This window comes from Anarrhichthys ocellatus, unplaced genomic scaffold (assembly GCF_004355925.1).
Source record: "Anarrhichthys ocellatus isolate YVR2014 unplaced genomic scaffold, GSC_Weel_1.0 scaffold56, whole genome shotgun sequence".
Lineage (NCBI taxonomy): Eukaryota > Metazoa > Chordata > Actinopteri > Perciformes > Anarhichadidae > Anarrhichthys > Anarrhichthys ocellatus.
In genome coordinates, this window is record NW_022280086.1 from 1,180,963 (window position 1) to 1,197,650 (window position 16,688).

A 16,688-nucleotide genomic window follows, 5' to 3' on the forward strand; every position below is an offset into this window, starting at 1 on the left:
GGCCAAATCCCAATGTCCCCCCTTACGGACTCACGGACTTTGAGGCGCGCTCCCGCGAAGTCCGTGAGGGTTTAGGGCTGTCCCACTGTCACATCATCGAGTGTTTGAGTCTCTCGCAGACATTTTGAGCCCTTTATGAACCCTTTCCGTAAATCAGCATGGTATGCTGACTTAGCCTAAGGGAATTACCCACAAATCATTGCAATGTGACGTTAAACACGGGGTAACCAGTGGACGCATGGAGACGTAAATAAAAAGGTAAACAAAGAGGACGGATCACTGTGTTCAGCCTGTCATATTAAATTTACTCAGAAACATTAAGGGTTAAAGATGGAACAAAAAATAAACATGAAATCAGAAGATATTTATTTATTTATCAAATATTTGATTTTGTCATTGAAGCTGTTTTGACAAAAACGAGTAAATAGATTATATGAATTACCTCTCATCTTGTGAGGAAAGAGCCTGAAGACGTTCAAATCAGGGAGTACAAAGTATAAAATAAATACCCACAATTACACATCATATGTTTTGTCGTTTTCATGGTAACTTGATATGTTGCAGCAAAGTGCTGTCCCATTCCTATTCACACCATCTCAAGCCCTCACAGTCTCTCACACTCAACCACTCACCAGGTGACGTCAGTAAGCCCTTGAGGGTTCAGGGTTTGAGGGTTTAGGGGGGACATTGGGATTTGGCCTTTGTCTTCCCCTTTCAGCACACCCACTGGCATGCCTCACAACTGAGCCGACAAAGACTTCTATCGTGGGTATTAGGGCTTAGAACATATTATATACCCCCCCCCACACCATCCTGCTGCTGCGTATACCCACGACAGCACATGTAGATTCATCTGCTGCCAATACTAGTCCCTGACAAATGCACTATTTCCTCCTATAACATTTAGAAATACAGATACCAGCTCCAGCTGTCCCGCTTTTTTTGGAATTACTGAGACTTTTTAAAATTTGAAGTTATATATTTGTGACTTTTAAAAAAATAAGTGTTTAGAATCCAATGTTTGGGCCACAGACGAGGTAGGAAAGTAAAAATAAAAATATTGAGACGCACATTGTTGGTTTTGAGGCAAATAGTATAATCGTAAAAAACAGTCCAAATAACATTAATGGAACAAGATGGTAGATGGACATTTATGTCCCTTTTCTAGTTTAGTGGACAAAGCACGTCAGTTTGCTCCTCATTCACACACACTGATGGTAACAGAGCTGCCATGCCAGATGCAGGCCTGCCCATCAGGGCCAACCTGGGGTTCAGTGCCTTGCTCAAGGACACGTCGACATGCAGACAGGAGCAGCCAGGGATTGAAGCTCCAACCTTGTGATGAGTAGTCGACCCGCTCCACCTTCAGAGCTACAGATAACACTGGATGAGATTACACATGACTCGCCAGTAATTAGGAGAGGGTTTATTAAACAGCACAAAAGTCTTGATACTTCCACATGTACACAAAAATCATAAATATCCCCCAAAACAAAGCTCCACCCTCCTTCCTTTAACAGGATCAAAGTCATTATTTCAATGCGATAGTAAGCCAGAATATATAAACCACACATTAATAAACCATTTACACTTGAACTAAACAATCTACAGTATAAAGACACAAAGATGTTAGTCCCTCTGTAGAGTCAAAACCAAAAGCAGTAGTTTCCATTATTCCTGGTTATTTTAGGTAGAAAAGAAACCCTATGCAAACTAAATGTGCTATTTACATCCGTCTTCTAAAAACTCTTCTTTACACGACCGTGTGTAAGGGGCGCCGAAATCAAAAACCTTTATCATTTGTTTGGCAAACTAAAAATCTTTCACAATGGGACGCTGGATTCTGGACATGAAACAAATGTATTCATATACAGTTTAAACTGATAAAAACCACCATGAGAATCAATGAGAATTTGAAATGGAGCACTGTGCTGCTTCCTGTCACACTGTAGTGGAGGACAGAATGCTGGCGTCTCACTCGGTCATGTCCCAGGTGGACTACTGATGTGCTCCTTCTAATGACGATATAGATGTGCTGTAATATTTGACCACGTCTGCACGTACTTCCTCACCATGTGGAACAGATAAGACCCCCAAAATAATACCCACATCCTTCTTGCACTAAGGAGTTGTAAGATTGGTCATATCTAAAAGGAAATGAACACAACATAAAACCCAAAACGTACTCTACAAATAAGCTAACACAGAAGCCTTGAGCTATGACTTCACACGTGGTGTTTGATCTGTTTCCAGTGGTGGAATGAAGACTCAACAGATTAAAGCGGTCCTCTTCTATCACAACTCAGACAGCTATAAGAATTCTGCACTTTCACCTTCTCCAATATACGACACCTCTGGTTGAGTATGCACAACCGTGCCAATGTTATGTTGCATATGTTGGACATTGTCATTTGCATCTGCATCCTTATGTAGGGTATGAGAGACTACGTAGTAGAGGTCTTCACAGAAAACTACCCTACCCTAACATGCACAGACTCGTTTTGAGAGACACCCACTGTTATGGACTAAATGATAATTAGGCCTGATTCAGAAGAAACATGCAGAAAATAAAAGAAAAAGAGCATTCAATAGATGCCACTGTTCATGTCCTTCACATTTACTAAGAATGATATAGCAGAATGGAGTCTGCTCCGATCCATGTGGATATTAGACATGCTGGCTCACAGACCCGAGACCTGCAGTAACAGAACTGGACCCAGTCTGACCAGATTAGACATTATCTGGACCCAGTAGAGCTCAACCCGTTACTGAATTCTTGAGGCAGGTACTGATATTTGAGCATTTCAAAAGTTACAAATGTTATTAGAAAATTCCGCTAATATCTTCTGAACAAAATACATGTTTTTTCAACAACAATCCTTTAAATGAGTTTATTGGAGCATTGTGTTGGGTATACTAGTGAGTGGGACATTTTACAGTGTACAAACCAACTCAATGTAAGGACACGATCTCTACGTGACCTGAAACGTATGGTTGGTCTTTAGTATCCGTTAGGCATCAGCACATGTACACAATGACCTTATAGAGGTTTATGTGGCCAACTTATCGGTCAGCTTTACTCAAGAGTGAACTTGTGAAGACCTCTACTTCAGAGTGAACATCAGCCCAGCATGTGACCACCTGCTGTAAAAAATAAATAAGACAGAGTCCATGTTGACATTTACTTAATTTCCATATTTACCCAAACAGTTTAACTGTAGGGAGGTGTGTGTGTGTTAGGGTTAGAGTGATGCAACAGTGCATCAATAATTACATTCCAACTAAAGCCAGCTACTGACTGTGGAGCTCAAGAGGTTGTATTTATTCTACAAGTTCAGTTTCAGTCTTGTTAGGGAATGAACCTGTCCAGAGCCACTACCTCACCTGCAGCTCTTTCATTAGCTTGGTTTCTAATCGTGTCTTATGATGGTCTACACCCTAACTACCAGGTAAAAACACCACTGATGTTAGGGTTAGAATTATGAAGTTCAGTTCAAATGGAACTCAAAAAGTGGATTCATCTAAGTTTAGAGATATATAGTTTTTTTTAAAGTGTAAATGAGAACTCTTCCAAACACAAGAACGAAGAGTTTCAAATGTGTAAATCTCAAGCCTTGATGTGAACTATCAATTATTACTGCATTTTAAGGCCTCAACACATCTGTTGCTCTGTCTTTAACCTATTCAAGAAAAATTAATAACGCAAAAGCATAAATCATCTTGTCAAATAAAGCAACAAGCCATGGCCAAACTGCAGCAAGAAGACCTAGAAAGAAACACAAATAAATACTGGGATTGAGACTTCAGGGGTTACAATATTAAGGCAATGCAGTGGCATGTTCTTTTCTCTCATGGAATTCTGGACATTTTAAAAGAAAAGCAAAGATCACACTCAATTGAATATACTCATTTGCACATGAACAACAAAAAATATTTTGGGTTTATGCATCCACAAAAGCGGACAGCATTTTCTCTGGCTTGAGCTGGACACCCTGCTGTTCACAGTGGCTGTGGACCCCTCAGCCTCGCTCTGCATCTCTTCCACCATATTTCAGTTGTCAGAAACCAAACTGCAGTAGTACAACCTCATCTGGAGCACAGCATCTATCCCCAGTACAGTCAGTGCAATGCTCACAGTTGCCTCTAACAAAGGAATAACAACCCCATGACTTGTGGGCAGCTGAAATGAAAAGTGGCAAAATGAAGAAAAAAAAAACAAACACTGGAATTTAAAATAAAATTTTAAAAACTCATTACATGACAAGGGAGAAATAAGAAGGGATTAAAGACTGTGTGGTCCGGAGGATGGGTCCCACCTCGCTCTAGTGAATGTAGGCCCTGTAGACTGCAGAGATATCATTGTCTGACTGGTCCAGTGCCTTAGCCCTCTTGTACACCTGCAAAGTAACAGCACAACAGTTTCAGTTGTAATGCACATGCTTCACTCCTCTTGTTACTGTAAATAGTAAATGGACTGTACTTGTTTCTCTCTTTTCTGGTCTTCTGACCACTCAAAGCTCTTTAACTCTACATGTCATCATTCACCCATTCATACACTGATGACAGGGCTACCATGTAAGGTACCACCTGCCCATCAGGACTATAACAGTCACACACTGATTGGGGTTAAGTGTCTTGACCAAGGACACATTGACATGGACTGGAAGGGCCGGGGAGCGACCCGCTCTACCACTGAGCCACAGTCGTCCCATTTTAGCATTCATTCATTTATTGTTAGCAATGATTCAGCATTACTGCAGGTGCATGAAAGACATTCTCAATGAGGTAAACAAGGCATCTCTTGTACACTGATAAAACACAATGGCTGGAATGGAAAAAACCCACTTCTCGACCTTCAATGGGGAAACATTGTTCATTACACCCCATCATACTGTTAACATCTTTAAAAAAGGACAAACGTCTTCGTGCACCAGTTTCCTCTAGACAGCCTGATAATGTAACATCATGATGAATTCTGCATTCTCAGAACTACCAGTTAACACTTGGCAGAATACCTGGTGTTGGAGCTATTTATTTGATATTGTATTTTGTTATTTCATTTATAAGTAGTATTGTTTAATTATTGTAGATGTTTAATATATTAAGATTATTTTTTCTCTTTAATAGTAATTTGTTTAGATATATTGTTTTTTGGGTAATTACTGTGGACACCTGTTGCTTGATTATATATATACACACATATATACACACACATACATACATATATACATATACATACATATATACATATACACACAGTGGGTACGCAAAGTATTCAGACCCCTTTCAATTTTTTACTCTGTTTCATTGCAGCCATTTGCTAAAATCAAAAAAGTTTTTCTTTTTTAATAAATTTGCAAAAATTTCTACATTTCTGTTTTTTTCGGTCAAGATGGGGTGCTGAGTGTACATTAATGAGAAATAAAATGAACTTTTTTGATTTTAGCAAATGGCTACAATGAAACAAAGAGTGAAAAATTTAAAGGGGTCTGAATACTTTCCATACCCACTGTATGTATGTATAGATAGATAGATGGATGTATAGATGTATAGATAGATGGATGTATAGATGTATAGATAGATGGATAGATGTATAGATGTATAGATAGATGGATGTATAGATGTATAGATCTATAGATAGATAGATGGATGTATAGATGTATAGATGTATAGATAGATGTATAGAGCATGCACCGGGGTGGGCATATAGTTTTTACCAGGACAGGACAGGAGAGACAGCACTTTTCTTCGTTCTTTTTGTTAGTTAGTTTGTTTTGTTTGCTTTATTTAATAAATACAAAAATCAGAATCCTGCTTCGACAATCCACTCTTCTGGCTGCGTAAAAATACCGACCACGGTGCATCAGTGGCTTTGATTATGGTTTGTTTAATTTTGATTTTAGTCGACAAAAACTACACCTGGATTCAAATATTCTCTCCTCATGGCAAAGAGTACAACCATTCAGACGCAGCTTCTGATGTTTAGCCTGTGCTGTCACTTCTGCCAGTTAAAACAAAAAACATCCCTGGAGACGGTAGATCAGCACCACACTAACATGTCTGGTTGAAGTGCTCTCTGCAGCTGGTGTCTGTATTCACACAACCATTGTTTGTGAGTGACCATTCTTATAAGAGATGATCCACTGATCACCTCCCATGCATCATTTGAGGAATCAGATCAGCAGCTGGTGGCGTACAGGAGGCTGCAGGTGTTCACTGACTGTATCAGATACGTTTTATTCATATTTCCTACATTATACTGCTCATCTCAATTTCATGTTGGAGCTACAAAAGACTGAGTTGAACATTTGAATATTCTATCTAGGTAAACCCTATATGATTGGATAAGGGATTCTGATTCAGTGGATATAAAGGTTGGGAGATAATCGTTTGGATTGTTTTATAGGATACATAAAAACTAAATGTTCACTGTCGTGGCTCAAACTACTCATGCTGCACATTCCACTGAAGGAAGACATCTATTATAAGCCCTTTGTAAACTCTGTCTTTAAAGGTGATATATAAATAAAGTTATTATTAATCATTTTCTACAAACTACATTTCCAAACGTGTGACACAAAGCCTATTGAAAGGCACAGGTTTTAATAGCCAGTCAGATGGTGTGCGTGTGTGTCTGAGTCCTTAGCCTTGCCACAATAGGGGGAAAGTGATCGGATTTATTACAACGACAGCATGGTGCTGAAGTAAAGACTAAAAGAGGACATTAAGCTGTTTGCCATTTCAGACCTCTGTGAAGATCAACACACATGTTCTGTTCTACTGATGAATGATGCACTTAGCAGGCAAGTCAGCCTAATGTTCGATTAGTGGTGGTTTGGGCCATGAAGCTCCTAAAGACGCTGATGTTAACTAATGGATCCATTGGATTTCTATGGCAGCATGTGGAATGTACTCATGCGTACCAAGAGCCAGGCAGTACTTTGATCACAGTTCACAGTAAAAAAAGGTTTTCAGTACAAAAGTAACAATCCTGAATTGTACCTCATTGGCCGCTGCAGCCATTGGGGTTGGATGGTTGGCCATGTCGCCCATGGAGATGGCCAGCCTCAGGTCCTTCTGAATATGTTTCAAATAGTAGTCTGGCTTAAAGTTGCCCTGTAAAATATCTGGACGAGGCAGGAAGAAAGGTTTGTATTAGCCTTCACACATATACTACATTTGTGTTTGAAACTGACTGACTCAAAACTTGACCATGTAAGATTGAGAGAAATGACGAAAGACAACTAGTGAGCACGGTCCAGGTAAGTGGAAGGATGTCTTCAAACACCGACTTACTTTGGCATTTCTGGTCCACAAAGGTGCTTGCCATCTGGCCCTGGCACAGGATGTCCAGGAAGGTCTGCTGTGATTGGCCTGTGGCCTGGGCCAGGGTCAGCCCCTCTGCAATGGTGGCCATGAAGCTGCCCTGCACCATGTTGAGGATCAGCATCATCCTTGCTGCATTGCCTGCTTCCCCTGAAAACACATACGGACGCATTTGTAGACACATAAGCAACACTCTCCATTGACAGTCATCCTCAGTGTCCATGTCTAATTCAAATTTGCCTTTTTCTCATGCTGGGTCACCACAGAGCAGAGAACTTACAGTTGAAGTTCTAACAATAAATGACACCATTTGATGCCATCTGGCAGCTCAAGTATCCTTAAACAGAAACCAGAGGGGAGACTCAAATCTGACATGGCAAATTCTGTCAAAGTCATTCACTGGCAAGACACTGGAGAGTTTCACCTACACCATTCAAAGGTGTACAATCTACCCCAGAGGTAGCCAACACGGTGCCCGCGGGCACCTGGTCGCCCGCAGGGACCATGTGAGTCGCCCGCAAGGCATGTTCTAAAAATAGCACTAGGTCCCCATGGAGCTCCGTCTAAAAATTGTAGTTTCTGTTCTTTTTTAATCAAAAATGCTTGCATTCATGTAGATTTTAAAAGGAAGAGGCCGCCGCACTGCACTAGGTTTTCAGGTTTCGAATAGCGGGCGCTTCCCGTTGGCACCGGACGCGCCGCCGCCACGAGCTTACCCCGTCGTCAGGTCCGTCAGTCCTCGGAACAGGCCGCGGGGCAACAACTCGTGGGTGGCGGGGGTAGAGGCAAGGCAATGCAGTACGATCGAAAATGCCCAGACTAGAGGTTTGAACGCAGGCGACCAAAGACGCTCGTGTGCCTCGGAGGGTTGGATCCCCCCCCCCGGCTATAGACAAGACTTTTTACTAGTTTCTTCGTGGATAAAAAGGTACCCAGAAAAAAAGCTGGTGTCGGTGACTACAGACTACAGGCCGGCATGCAGGCTTCATTGCGCAATGCAAAGTTGACCCAGACTTCCCAAAATGTGGTGATTAGTACTAATGTAATAGGATTCATTTAAACATGTGAAAGAGTTGATTTTTTTTTTTATCTTACATAACTGATAATTTGTATAAACATGGGACGGAGTTCATGATTTGTTCAAACATGTTACAAAGGTAGTGGTACAAACGAGACATGATTTGAAGATATGACAGTTAATGATTTCCTAAAAAATGTTAGAAGTGATAATTTGTACAAAAATATAACAGGTGTGATTTTGAACAAAATACACAATCATTGTTAATTATTGTGAGGAATAATTAACATTGACATGTGATCAGACAGTCTCTTCACATATATTATTATTATTAAAAGGTGATCTGTGCAACTTTGATATTCAGGAAGTTTGTATCAAATAAGTAGCCCTTCGTACTGCTCAGTACCCTTGAAGTAGCTCAGTTTCAAAAAGGTTGGTGACCCCTGATCTACCCCATTACCTTAAACAATCAGTTTGAATCACTGATTTGTTTTCTTGCAGAGAGTTAAAGAAGATCTGAAGCCAGCAGCTGGTTAGCTTAGCTTAGCACAAAGTCAGGAAACGGGTAGTGTCAGCTAGCCTGGCTCCGTCGACTGGAACAAAATGCACCACTAAAAACATCTCACAACATTACCGTCTCATGTGTTTAATCGCTACAGAAAACAAAGTGTAAAAATGAAAATTCACCATTTCACAGAAGGGAGTGAGCGAAGCCATTTCTTGGCAGAGATCAGTAACTACCTGGAGTCTCGGCTGGTTGCCTGGCAACACCACAGAGCCAAGAAATAGCTAAGAAGTCATTCAAGTTAATCTTTGATAGAACTATTGTGAGTGTATCTAACAGTGCACCGTGACCCCTACGTACCCAGGAAGAAGGAGGTCTTGCCCATGGCCTGGAAGCAGCTGCTGCAATCCTCGTAGACCGTCCTGTCGCCAGCTGCCAGGATGACCAGCATCCCATCGTTTGAGAGCTGCTGGCTTCCTGCCACCGGGGCCTCCAGGAAACGGCCGCCTCGTGATGTGATCACCTGACATTCAAACATGGAGTAACAATTTAATACAGCACTATTTATCCATCCATCCATCCATTTTCCTCCGCTTATCGGGGGTCGGGTCGCGGTGGCAACAGGCCAAGCAGGCTGACCCGGACTTCCCTCTCACCGGCAACATGTTCCAGCTCATTCTGGGGGATCCCGAGGCATTCCCAGGCCAGCTGGGAGATGTAATCCCTCCAGCGTGTTCTGGGTCTTCCCCGGGGTCTCTTCCCAGTTGGACGTGCCTGGAAAACCTCCAGTGGGAGGCGTCCAGGAAGCATCCTAATTAGATGCCCGAACCACCTCAGCTGACTCCTTTCGACGCGAAGGAGTAGCGGCTCGACTCCAAGCTCCCTCCTGATGACCGAGCTCCTTACCCTATCTCTAAGGCTGAGCCCGGCCACCCTACGGAGGAAGCTCATTTCGGCCGCTTGTAGCCGCGACCTTGTCCTTTCGGTCACGACCCAGAGTTTGTGACCATAGGTGAGGGTAGGAACGTAGACCGAGTAGTAAATTGAGAGCTTTGCCTTCCGGCTCAGCTCCCTCTTCACCAAGACGGTCCGGTGCAGCACCTTCTTTACTGCTGCAGCCGCACCGATCCGTCTGTCGATCTCCCGCTCCATCTTACCCTCACTCGTGAACAAGACCATGAGATACTTAAACTCCTTCGCTTGAGGTAGGCACTCCGTCCCCACCTGGAGGGAGCAATCCACCGGTTTCCGGCAGAGCACCATGGCCTCAGATTTGGAGGTGCTAACTCTCATCCCTGCCGCTTCACACTCGGCTGCAAACCGCCCCAGTGAATGCTGGAGGTCACGATTGCGAGGGTAAAGAGCTGGTCCACTGTTCCACGGCCGGGACGGAATCCGCATTGCTCCTCTTGAATCTGAGGTTCGACAAACGGTCGGAGCCTCCTTTCCAGCACCCTGGCATAAGCCTTCCCCGGGATGCTGAGTAGTGCGATACCCTGGTAATTCGAGCACACTCTCCGGTCCCCCTTTTTGAAAATGGGAACCACCACCCCGGTCTGCCAGTCCATGGGCACTGATCCCGACCCGCATGCGACATTGAAGAGGCCTGTCAGCCAGGACAGCCCAACTATGTCCAGCGCTTTCAGCATCTCAGGGCGGATCTCATCCACCCCCAGCGCCTTGACACCTTGGAGCTTTTTGACTACCTCAGCGGCCTCTGCCAGGGATATGGGTGAGCCTCCCCCTAGATCTTCAGGCACTGCCTCCTCTGCAGAGGACATGTTGGTCGGGTTTAGGAGTTCCTCAAAGTGCTCTTTCCACCGCCCGACAATGTCCCCTGTCCGGGTCAGCAGTCCCCCCCCCCCCCTGCTGAGAACAGCCTGGGGTAAGCCCTGCTTTCCCTTCCTGAGCCGTCGGATGGTTTGCCAGAACCTCCTTGAGGCCAACCGAAAGTCCTTCTCCATGGCCTCCCCGAACTCCTCCCATGCCCGAGTTTTAGCACTCGCGACCACCGCAGCTGCAGCCCTTCTGGCCTGCCGGTACCTGTCAGCTGCTTCGGGAGACCCCTGGGCCAACCAGGCCTTGAAGGTCTCCTTCAGCTTGACGGCTTCCCTCACTTCCGGTGTCCACCACCGGGTTCTCGGGTTGCCGCCACGACAGGCACCGATGACCTTCCGGCCACAGCTCCTAGCGGCCGCATCCACAATAGAGGCTTTGAACATGGTCCATTCGGATTCCATGTCCCCAACCTCCCTCGGGATGTGTGAGAAGTTCTTCCGGAGGTGGGAGTTAAAGACCTCCCCGACAGGGTCCTCCGCCAGACGTTCCCAGTTCACCCTCACTACACGTTTGGGCTTGCCGGGTCTTTCCAACCGGTTCCCCTGCCATCTGATCCAACTCACCACCAGGTGGTGATCAGTTGACAGCTCTGCTCCTCTCTTCACCCGAGTGTCCAAGACATACGGCCGCAAATCAAATGATACGATTACAAAGTCGATCATTGATCTCTGGCCTAAGGTGTTCTGGTACCAGGTACACTTATGAGCCACCTTATGTTCGAACATGGTGTTCGTTATGGCCAAACCATGGCACGCACAGAAGTCCAATAACAAAACACCATTCGGGTTAAGATCGGGCAAGCCGTTCCTCCCAATCACCCCCCGCCAGGTTTCTCCGTCATTGCCCACGTGAGCGTTGAAGTCCCCCAGGAGAACTATGGAGTCGGTAGGCGGCGCCCTTTCCAGGACCCCTCCCACCGACTCCAAGAAGGCCGGATACTCTGAACTGCTGTTTGGTGCATAAGCACAAACCACAGTCGGAGCCTTGCTCCCCGCAACCCGTAGGCTCCCCTCTCGTTCTCCGGGGAGAACTCCAACAGAGCGGCGCTCAGCCGGGGGCTCGTGAGTATCCCCACTCCCGCCCGGCGCCTCTCACCCTGGGCAACTCCGGAAAAGGACAAAGACCAACCCCTCTCCAGGAGCTTGGTTCCAGAGCCAGCGCTGTGTGTGGAGGTGAGTCCAACTATATCTAGCTGGTACCGCTCCACCTCCTGCACCAGCTCTGGCTCTTTCCCCGCTAGCGAGGTGACGTTCCACGTCCCTAGAGCTAGTCTATGCTGCCGGCGATCGGCTCGCCCAGGCCTCCCGCCTGACCCGCCGCCCGGTCTGCATTGCACCCGACCCCGATGCTTATCCCTGCGGGTGGTGGGTCCACAGGGTGGCTGCTCCATGCTGTTTATTCAGGCTGAGCCCGACCGGGCCCCATGGGCGAAGGCTCGGCCACCAGACGCTCGCCGACGAGCTCCCCTCCTGGGTCTGGCTCCGGGAGGGTGCCCCGGTTTCCCTGGTCCGAGCGAGGTGACTGAAGTCCGTGGGCTGCTTTTCATTGGGGTCGTTTTGAACCACTCTTAGTCTGGGCTCTCCCCTGAGACCTGTTTGCCTTGGGAGACCCTACCAGGGGCTAATGCCCCGGACAACATAGCTCCCAGGATCACTGAGCCACTCAAACTCCACCACGTTAAGGTGGCGATTCGCGGAGGAACTGAGCACTGTTTATAGTACTCCAATAAAGGTAGCCGCTACTACTGTATATATGTCAGATGGAGAAAAGCCACAATCACTTTGAAGGTTTAGGAGCATTCCTGATGGTAAAAAGCTAGGAAACCATGCCCATTTCAATAGTGCATGATTCTTTACGGTGTACTTAATATAAGATAGGACTTTACAAGGACTGTGGCTGCTCTGGTGTGTAGGTGTGTTGTGTTACGTTTACCTTGGAGAGTTCTGTGATGGTCTCGGGGTCGACAGTGGACATCTCTACGTAGCATTTGCCTGGCCTGATTCCCTGCAGCACTCCACTGGCCCCCAAAACCAACTAGAGAGCCACAAAGACAAGTGCGTTTTCTACCAATGAGCTAGTGACTCTCACATCCACAGGGAGCCATTAACTGGAGCTAGTACTCACATCCCTGGCAGCTTTTGGGTCAGAGACACAGGAGAAAGTGATATCACACGTGGAAGCCACCTCAGCAGGAGTCCGGCCTAACCTGGCCCCCTCCTGGACGAACAGGTCGCACTGGAACACAAAGGAGACATCTCTGAGTCACCGTCAGCGTGCCAACACAGGTACTTCTAGAGTTAGCCAACATATGCATCCAATCTTTTATTAGCAATCAGATCAGTGTGGCCAACCTCTGGTACACTTCATGTAACGCTGATTGGTGACATATTTATTGCAGAACTGATTTTTTGGTAAACTCTTAATCTTAAAAGATTCTAATGTCAAACGTAATCACTTCCAACATATGTGGATCTTGTGCTCCAGGTTCTACGTCCTTGAGCCACATTAGTTTTCACTCCAACACTTTCAAACTGTGACCTACACTTGATATAAATTATATGTGCTTAAGAATATTTGACTTTGTTCCATTATTTATACCAAATGTGAAGACACTGAACATCAGCAGAAAGAGATTATCACTGATGGTCACTCTTTCATTAGACACAAGATCAGTAACAATCTTAGAGGGACAGTGACTGCAGTACCTTTTCTGCTGTGCGGTTCCACACTGTGACAACATGACCCATTTTCAACAGGTTGGAAACGATACCGCTACCCATCAGCCCCAGACCCAGGAACCCTATCCTGAAGAGCAAAGTCCAAAAAGAACAAACATGAGCACACCAACACTGAAAGGAAACATGAGCAGTTCTGCGTCTGTGGTCCAAGTTCTATTAAGTTTATTGCTCAACTCAGTAACAGTCATGCCCAGTGTTCTGCTTGTGAATGTTTTCTCTGTACACGTATGGAGTCGTTTTGATAATGTGTCGTGAGAATGTGTGAATACCTTTTATCTGTGGGTGTGATGCTGCCGTTGATGGCTGTGCTGTCTGCTGCTTGGATAGATGTGGACCCCGAGTCCTGCACAATCAAAGGCAACACTGTCACTCTCACACTGCACGAGAAGCCTCAACTAGCTTTGCTATCTCCTGATAGGTTGTCATTGAAAACAATAGTTTCTAATCTGACTGTAGACGGTCAAATGAACATTAATGTAAACACATGAAAATTGAAACACATTGACTCATTAGTTTTACTAATATTCACCTCTTCAATGATCTTCAGCCGCTTGCTAATGGGTTCCATTGATGATGCTGGCTGTGAGGAAACAGTCAGTGATGAACAATACACTCTACACATTAGAGTCAACATGTCTCAAGCCAAACAGACTACGCCAACACTAAGAGATGCAGTGAATATGTGACCAAACAACAGCTACGAACAAACATCTCATTCAGATGAGCCACATCGAGGCCACACATGGTTAATATCAGTGCAATGTTGTGTATAGTGTTAGTGTTGGATTGATTGGTGCGTCACTAAGTCAAACACTAATGTAATGAGTTTAGCATTCCATAGGTATTACATGCTGAATGCAGAAAGCAAACCCTACAGGCTGAAAAAGGCTTTTTCAGTGGAACTGTTTCTACAGGCCCACATGGGGTGGGGGGGCACAAGACTAGAGTCTCAGATCGACTGTCAGGCGAGATCAGTAATGTGGAACCCAACCTCTGATCGGGTGAAGAAGATGTCAGCATACTGAGCGTGCTTCCTCTTACCTTCTCAGACTGGCTGAGGAGGAAGTGATGGAAATGTGGGTCGTCCTTCACAGGCTGCAACAGAAGAAGAGTTCATTGTGACAGCGTTCTCTCTGCATATGTGTCGACCTGACAGACTGTCGAGCGAGAACCCATCGAGTCTACAGCGCACCATGCTGACACACCAGGGCTCCTATCGTGGTCCGAAGACATTTTGGAGTGATTCCATCCATGGCCTAGAAATCAGATGCTGGCCTGGGGTGCTAATGAATAAAGACTAAATCAAATTCCTCAATCGTGTTAATTGTCCTGATGAATTTTACAATTCTCTCTCACCAGTGACAACCCTGTCCGTGTTCAGCTGCTGCACAGATCATTGAGCCATGAATACTCACACCAATACAGAGCAAGAAGAATAGTTTCACAGGCGACACAAGTGCTCATGCTTTATACGATTACAGGTGGACTTCCCTGCATTCGTTACGTCACAGTTCTACACTGATCACAAGCCTTTATCCCCCAGCTAGTAAGGGGACAGGAAGTAGGCAGGTGATCATATGAAAACATAGCAAGCAAATCACAAAGTACTCAAATAGTTTTTCTGTAGCAGAAGGTCCAAGTATGAGTCCTCTGGTCAAGAGGACTCAGGAGTTCATTCAGGCACAGTGCACCTCCACTAAGTGATCAGCTCAACCCACAGTCAGTCACTATCTGATTCTCTCCATGCAAGTGGAAACTGGTGAACTCTGTACGAGGTAGCCAAACAGTTCGGGAAAAAAAAAAAGAATCTATTGACAGGATTATTGTCGTTTAGCTTTTTAGAAGCAGAAAAAGATGATCTATTTTCTACCAGGCATAGATTATATTCAATATGTTACAGTACTGTAGAGGAAATGCAGAGAATGGCATCTGAAACAAGGACATGAGTCTTTTCTGTTTACCAGTCAGCAGACCATAAAGGAGGCCGAGGTCAGCAGCATCTCTCTACTGGCTGAATGTACAGACACACACAGCTTCCTCTGTGACAACAGCTCCTCACATAAAGACTCTCCTTCTGAACTCACAATCATACGGCCGCATTTGAGTGGATTCACTGGAGCTGCAGCCATAAACTCATTTGTAAAAATGTTTCCACTGACATAGATCAACAGTTAATGACTCAAACTGTATATGGGTGTGCACCATTTCCTCACACACACACACACAGTGAGAGAGAGATGAGGTGGTACAGGTTTAAGATTACATTCAGAGTGGTCAGAAGTGGTCCTGAAGAGCAGGGTGACTCATTAATACCAGTCAATCCTAGAAAGCTGATGAAGAAGTCACACATTTGTGGGTCAGCTGAATCACACCTCAGCCTCCCTTTGAGCCTCCACATACAGAGACAGTTTCAGGAGTCAGGAGTGAGCACCACACAGGTGAGAAAGTAAAGGTCTGCAGTTGCTGGTGATTAAAGCCAAAGCTGAAGGTCAGGTAGAAGAACAGCAACGCAAGGCAGGCTTGTGGGGAAGGAGTTCACCTACACTGCTCTCCCATTTGAATCCTGAGCCAGGTCCAGCCCCCAGCCTCTCAAGAGTGGACGGCTCGGGGTCAGAGTCAGTTAGGTCCTTGAGGAGGAGAGAGACACACATTCACCTTTCTAAAACAAACGGTGAATCCGTAGAGGTCCGTGTCTGCTGTAGTGGGGGATGTTCATACACGGAGGACCAAATATAAAATTAATTTCACCTCCACTGTATTGGGATTGAGGCAGAAATCTGTATTTCTAAACCTGCACCAATAAAAGCAAAGTGATCTGCATCGATGTCGGGCGTGTGGTATTGAGACAACATTAGCTCCACAGCCTCTGATGCTTGACGTGTCCTACTTGAAGGTGTCACAGATCCAGGTTTATGAATTGAAGTCGATTAAAGAACTTCATGATAGTGATGAGTGGTTTTGTTGTCCCAACAACTCCAACTGAGTGATACGTCCTCTATCTGGAGGATTGTGTGACGTCAATTTCACATTATCCAACTTATCAATCATTTTATCTAACAATGAGATCAAATTAAAAGATATGGGGCTTTATTATACAATGATATTGCCTAACAGCGACCGTTTCCTGAAATACTGCTGGTTCCATGTGATGGCATTATACATCTGCTGCAGCATGTCAATAGAAACACACTTATACGCTGCAGTACCCAAGTAATGCAGCGTATAATGGTGCACAATTTAAAGTGATCCCACCCCTGCTAGA

At 45.1% G+C, this 16,688-nt stretch overlaps 1 protein-coding gene across 1 annotated transcript; it reads right to left on the reverse strand.

The window, feature by feature from the left end:
- Positions 1–1,411: 1,411 nt before the first annotated feature.
- glyr1 (glyoxylate reductase 1 homolog (Arabidopsis)) lies at positions 1,412–16,637 on the reverse strand. The gene is made up of 11 exons (XM_031871101.1): positions 15,970–16,637; positions 14,468–14,521; positions 13,956–14,006; positions 13,696–13,769; positions 13,394–13,493; positions 12,813–12,923; positions 12,621–12,722; positions 9,210–9,372; positions 7,297–7,476; positions 7,003–7,127; positions 1,412–4,397 (listed from the first exon to the last, which is right to left on the reverse strand). Exons 1-11 carry the CDS (start codon positions 16,075–16,077, stop codon positions 4,323–4,325), a joined length of 1,143 nt encoding a protein of 380 aa, XP_031726961.1. The 5' UTR covers positions 16,078–16,637; the 3' UTR covers positions 1,412–4,322.
- Positions 16,638–16,688: the final 51 nt, after the last annotated feature.

Coding starts and splice junctions, on each gene's coding strand:
- glyr1 (XM_031871101.1), bottom strand. CDS start 16,077: ATGTGTGTCTCTCTCCTCCTCAAGGACCTAACTGACTCTGACCCCGAG. Junction 7,477..9,209: donor CAAGACCTCCTTCTTCCTGG/GTACGTAGGGGT, acceptor ATGTGTTTTCAG/GGGAAGCAGGCAATGCAGCA. Junction 7,128..7,296: donor TGTGGACCAGAAATGCCAAA/GTAAGTCGGTGT, acceptor TGCCTCGTCCAG/ATATTTTACAGGGCAACTTT.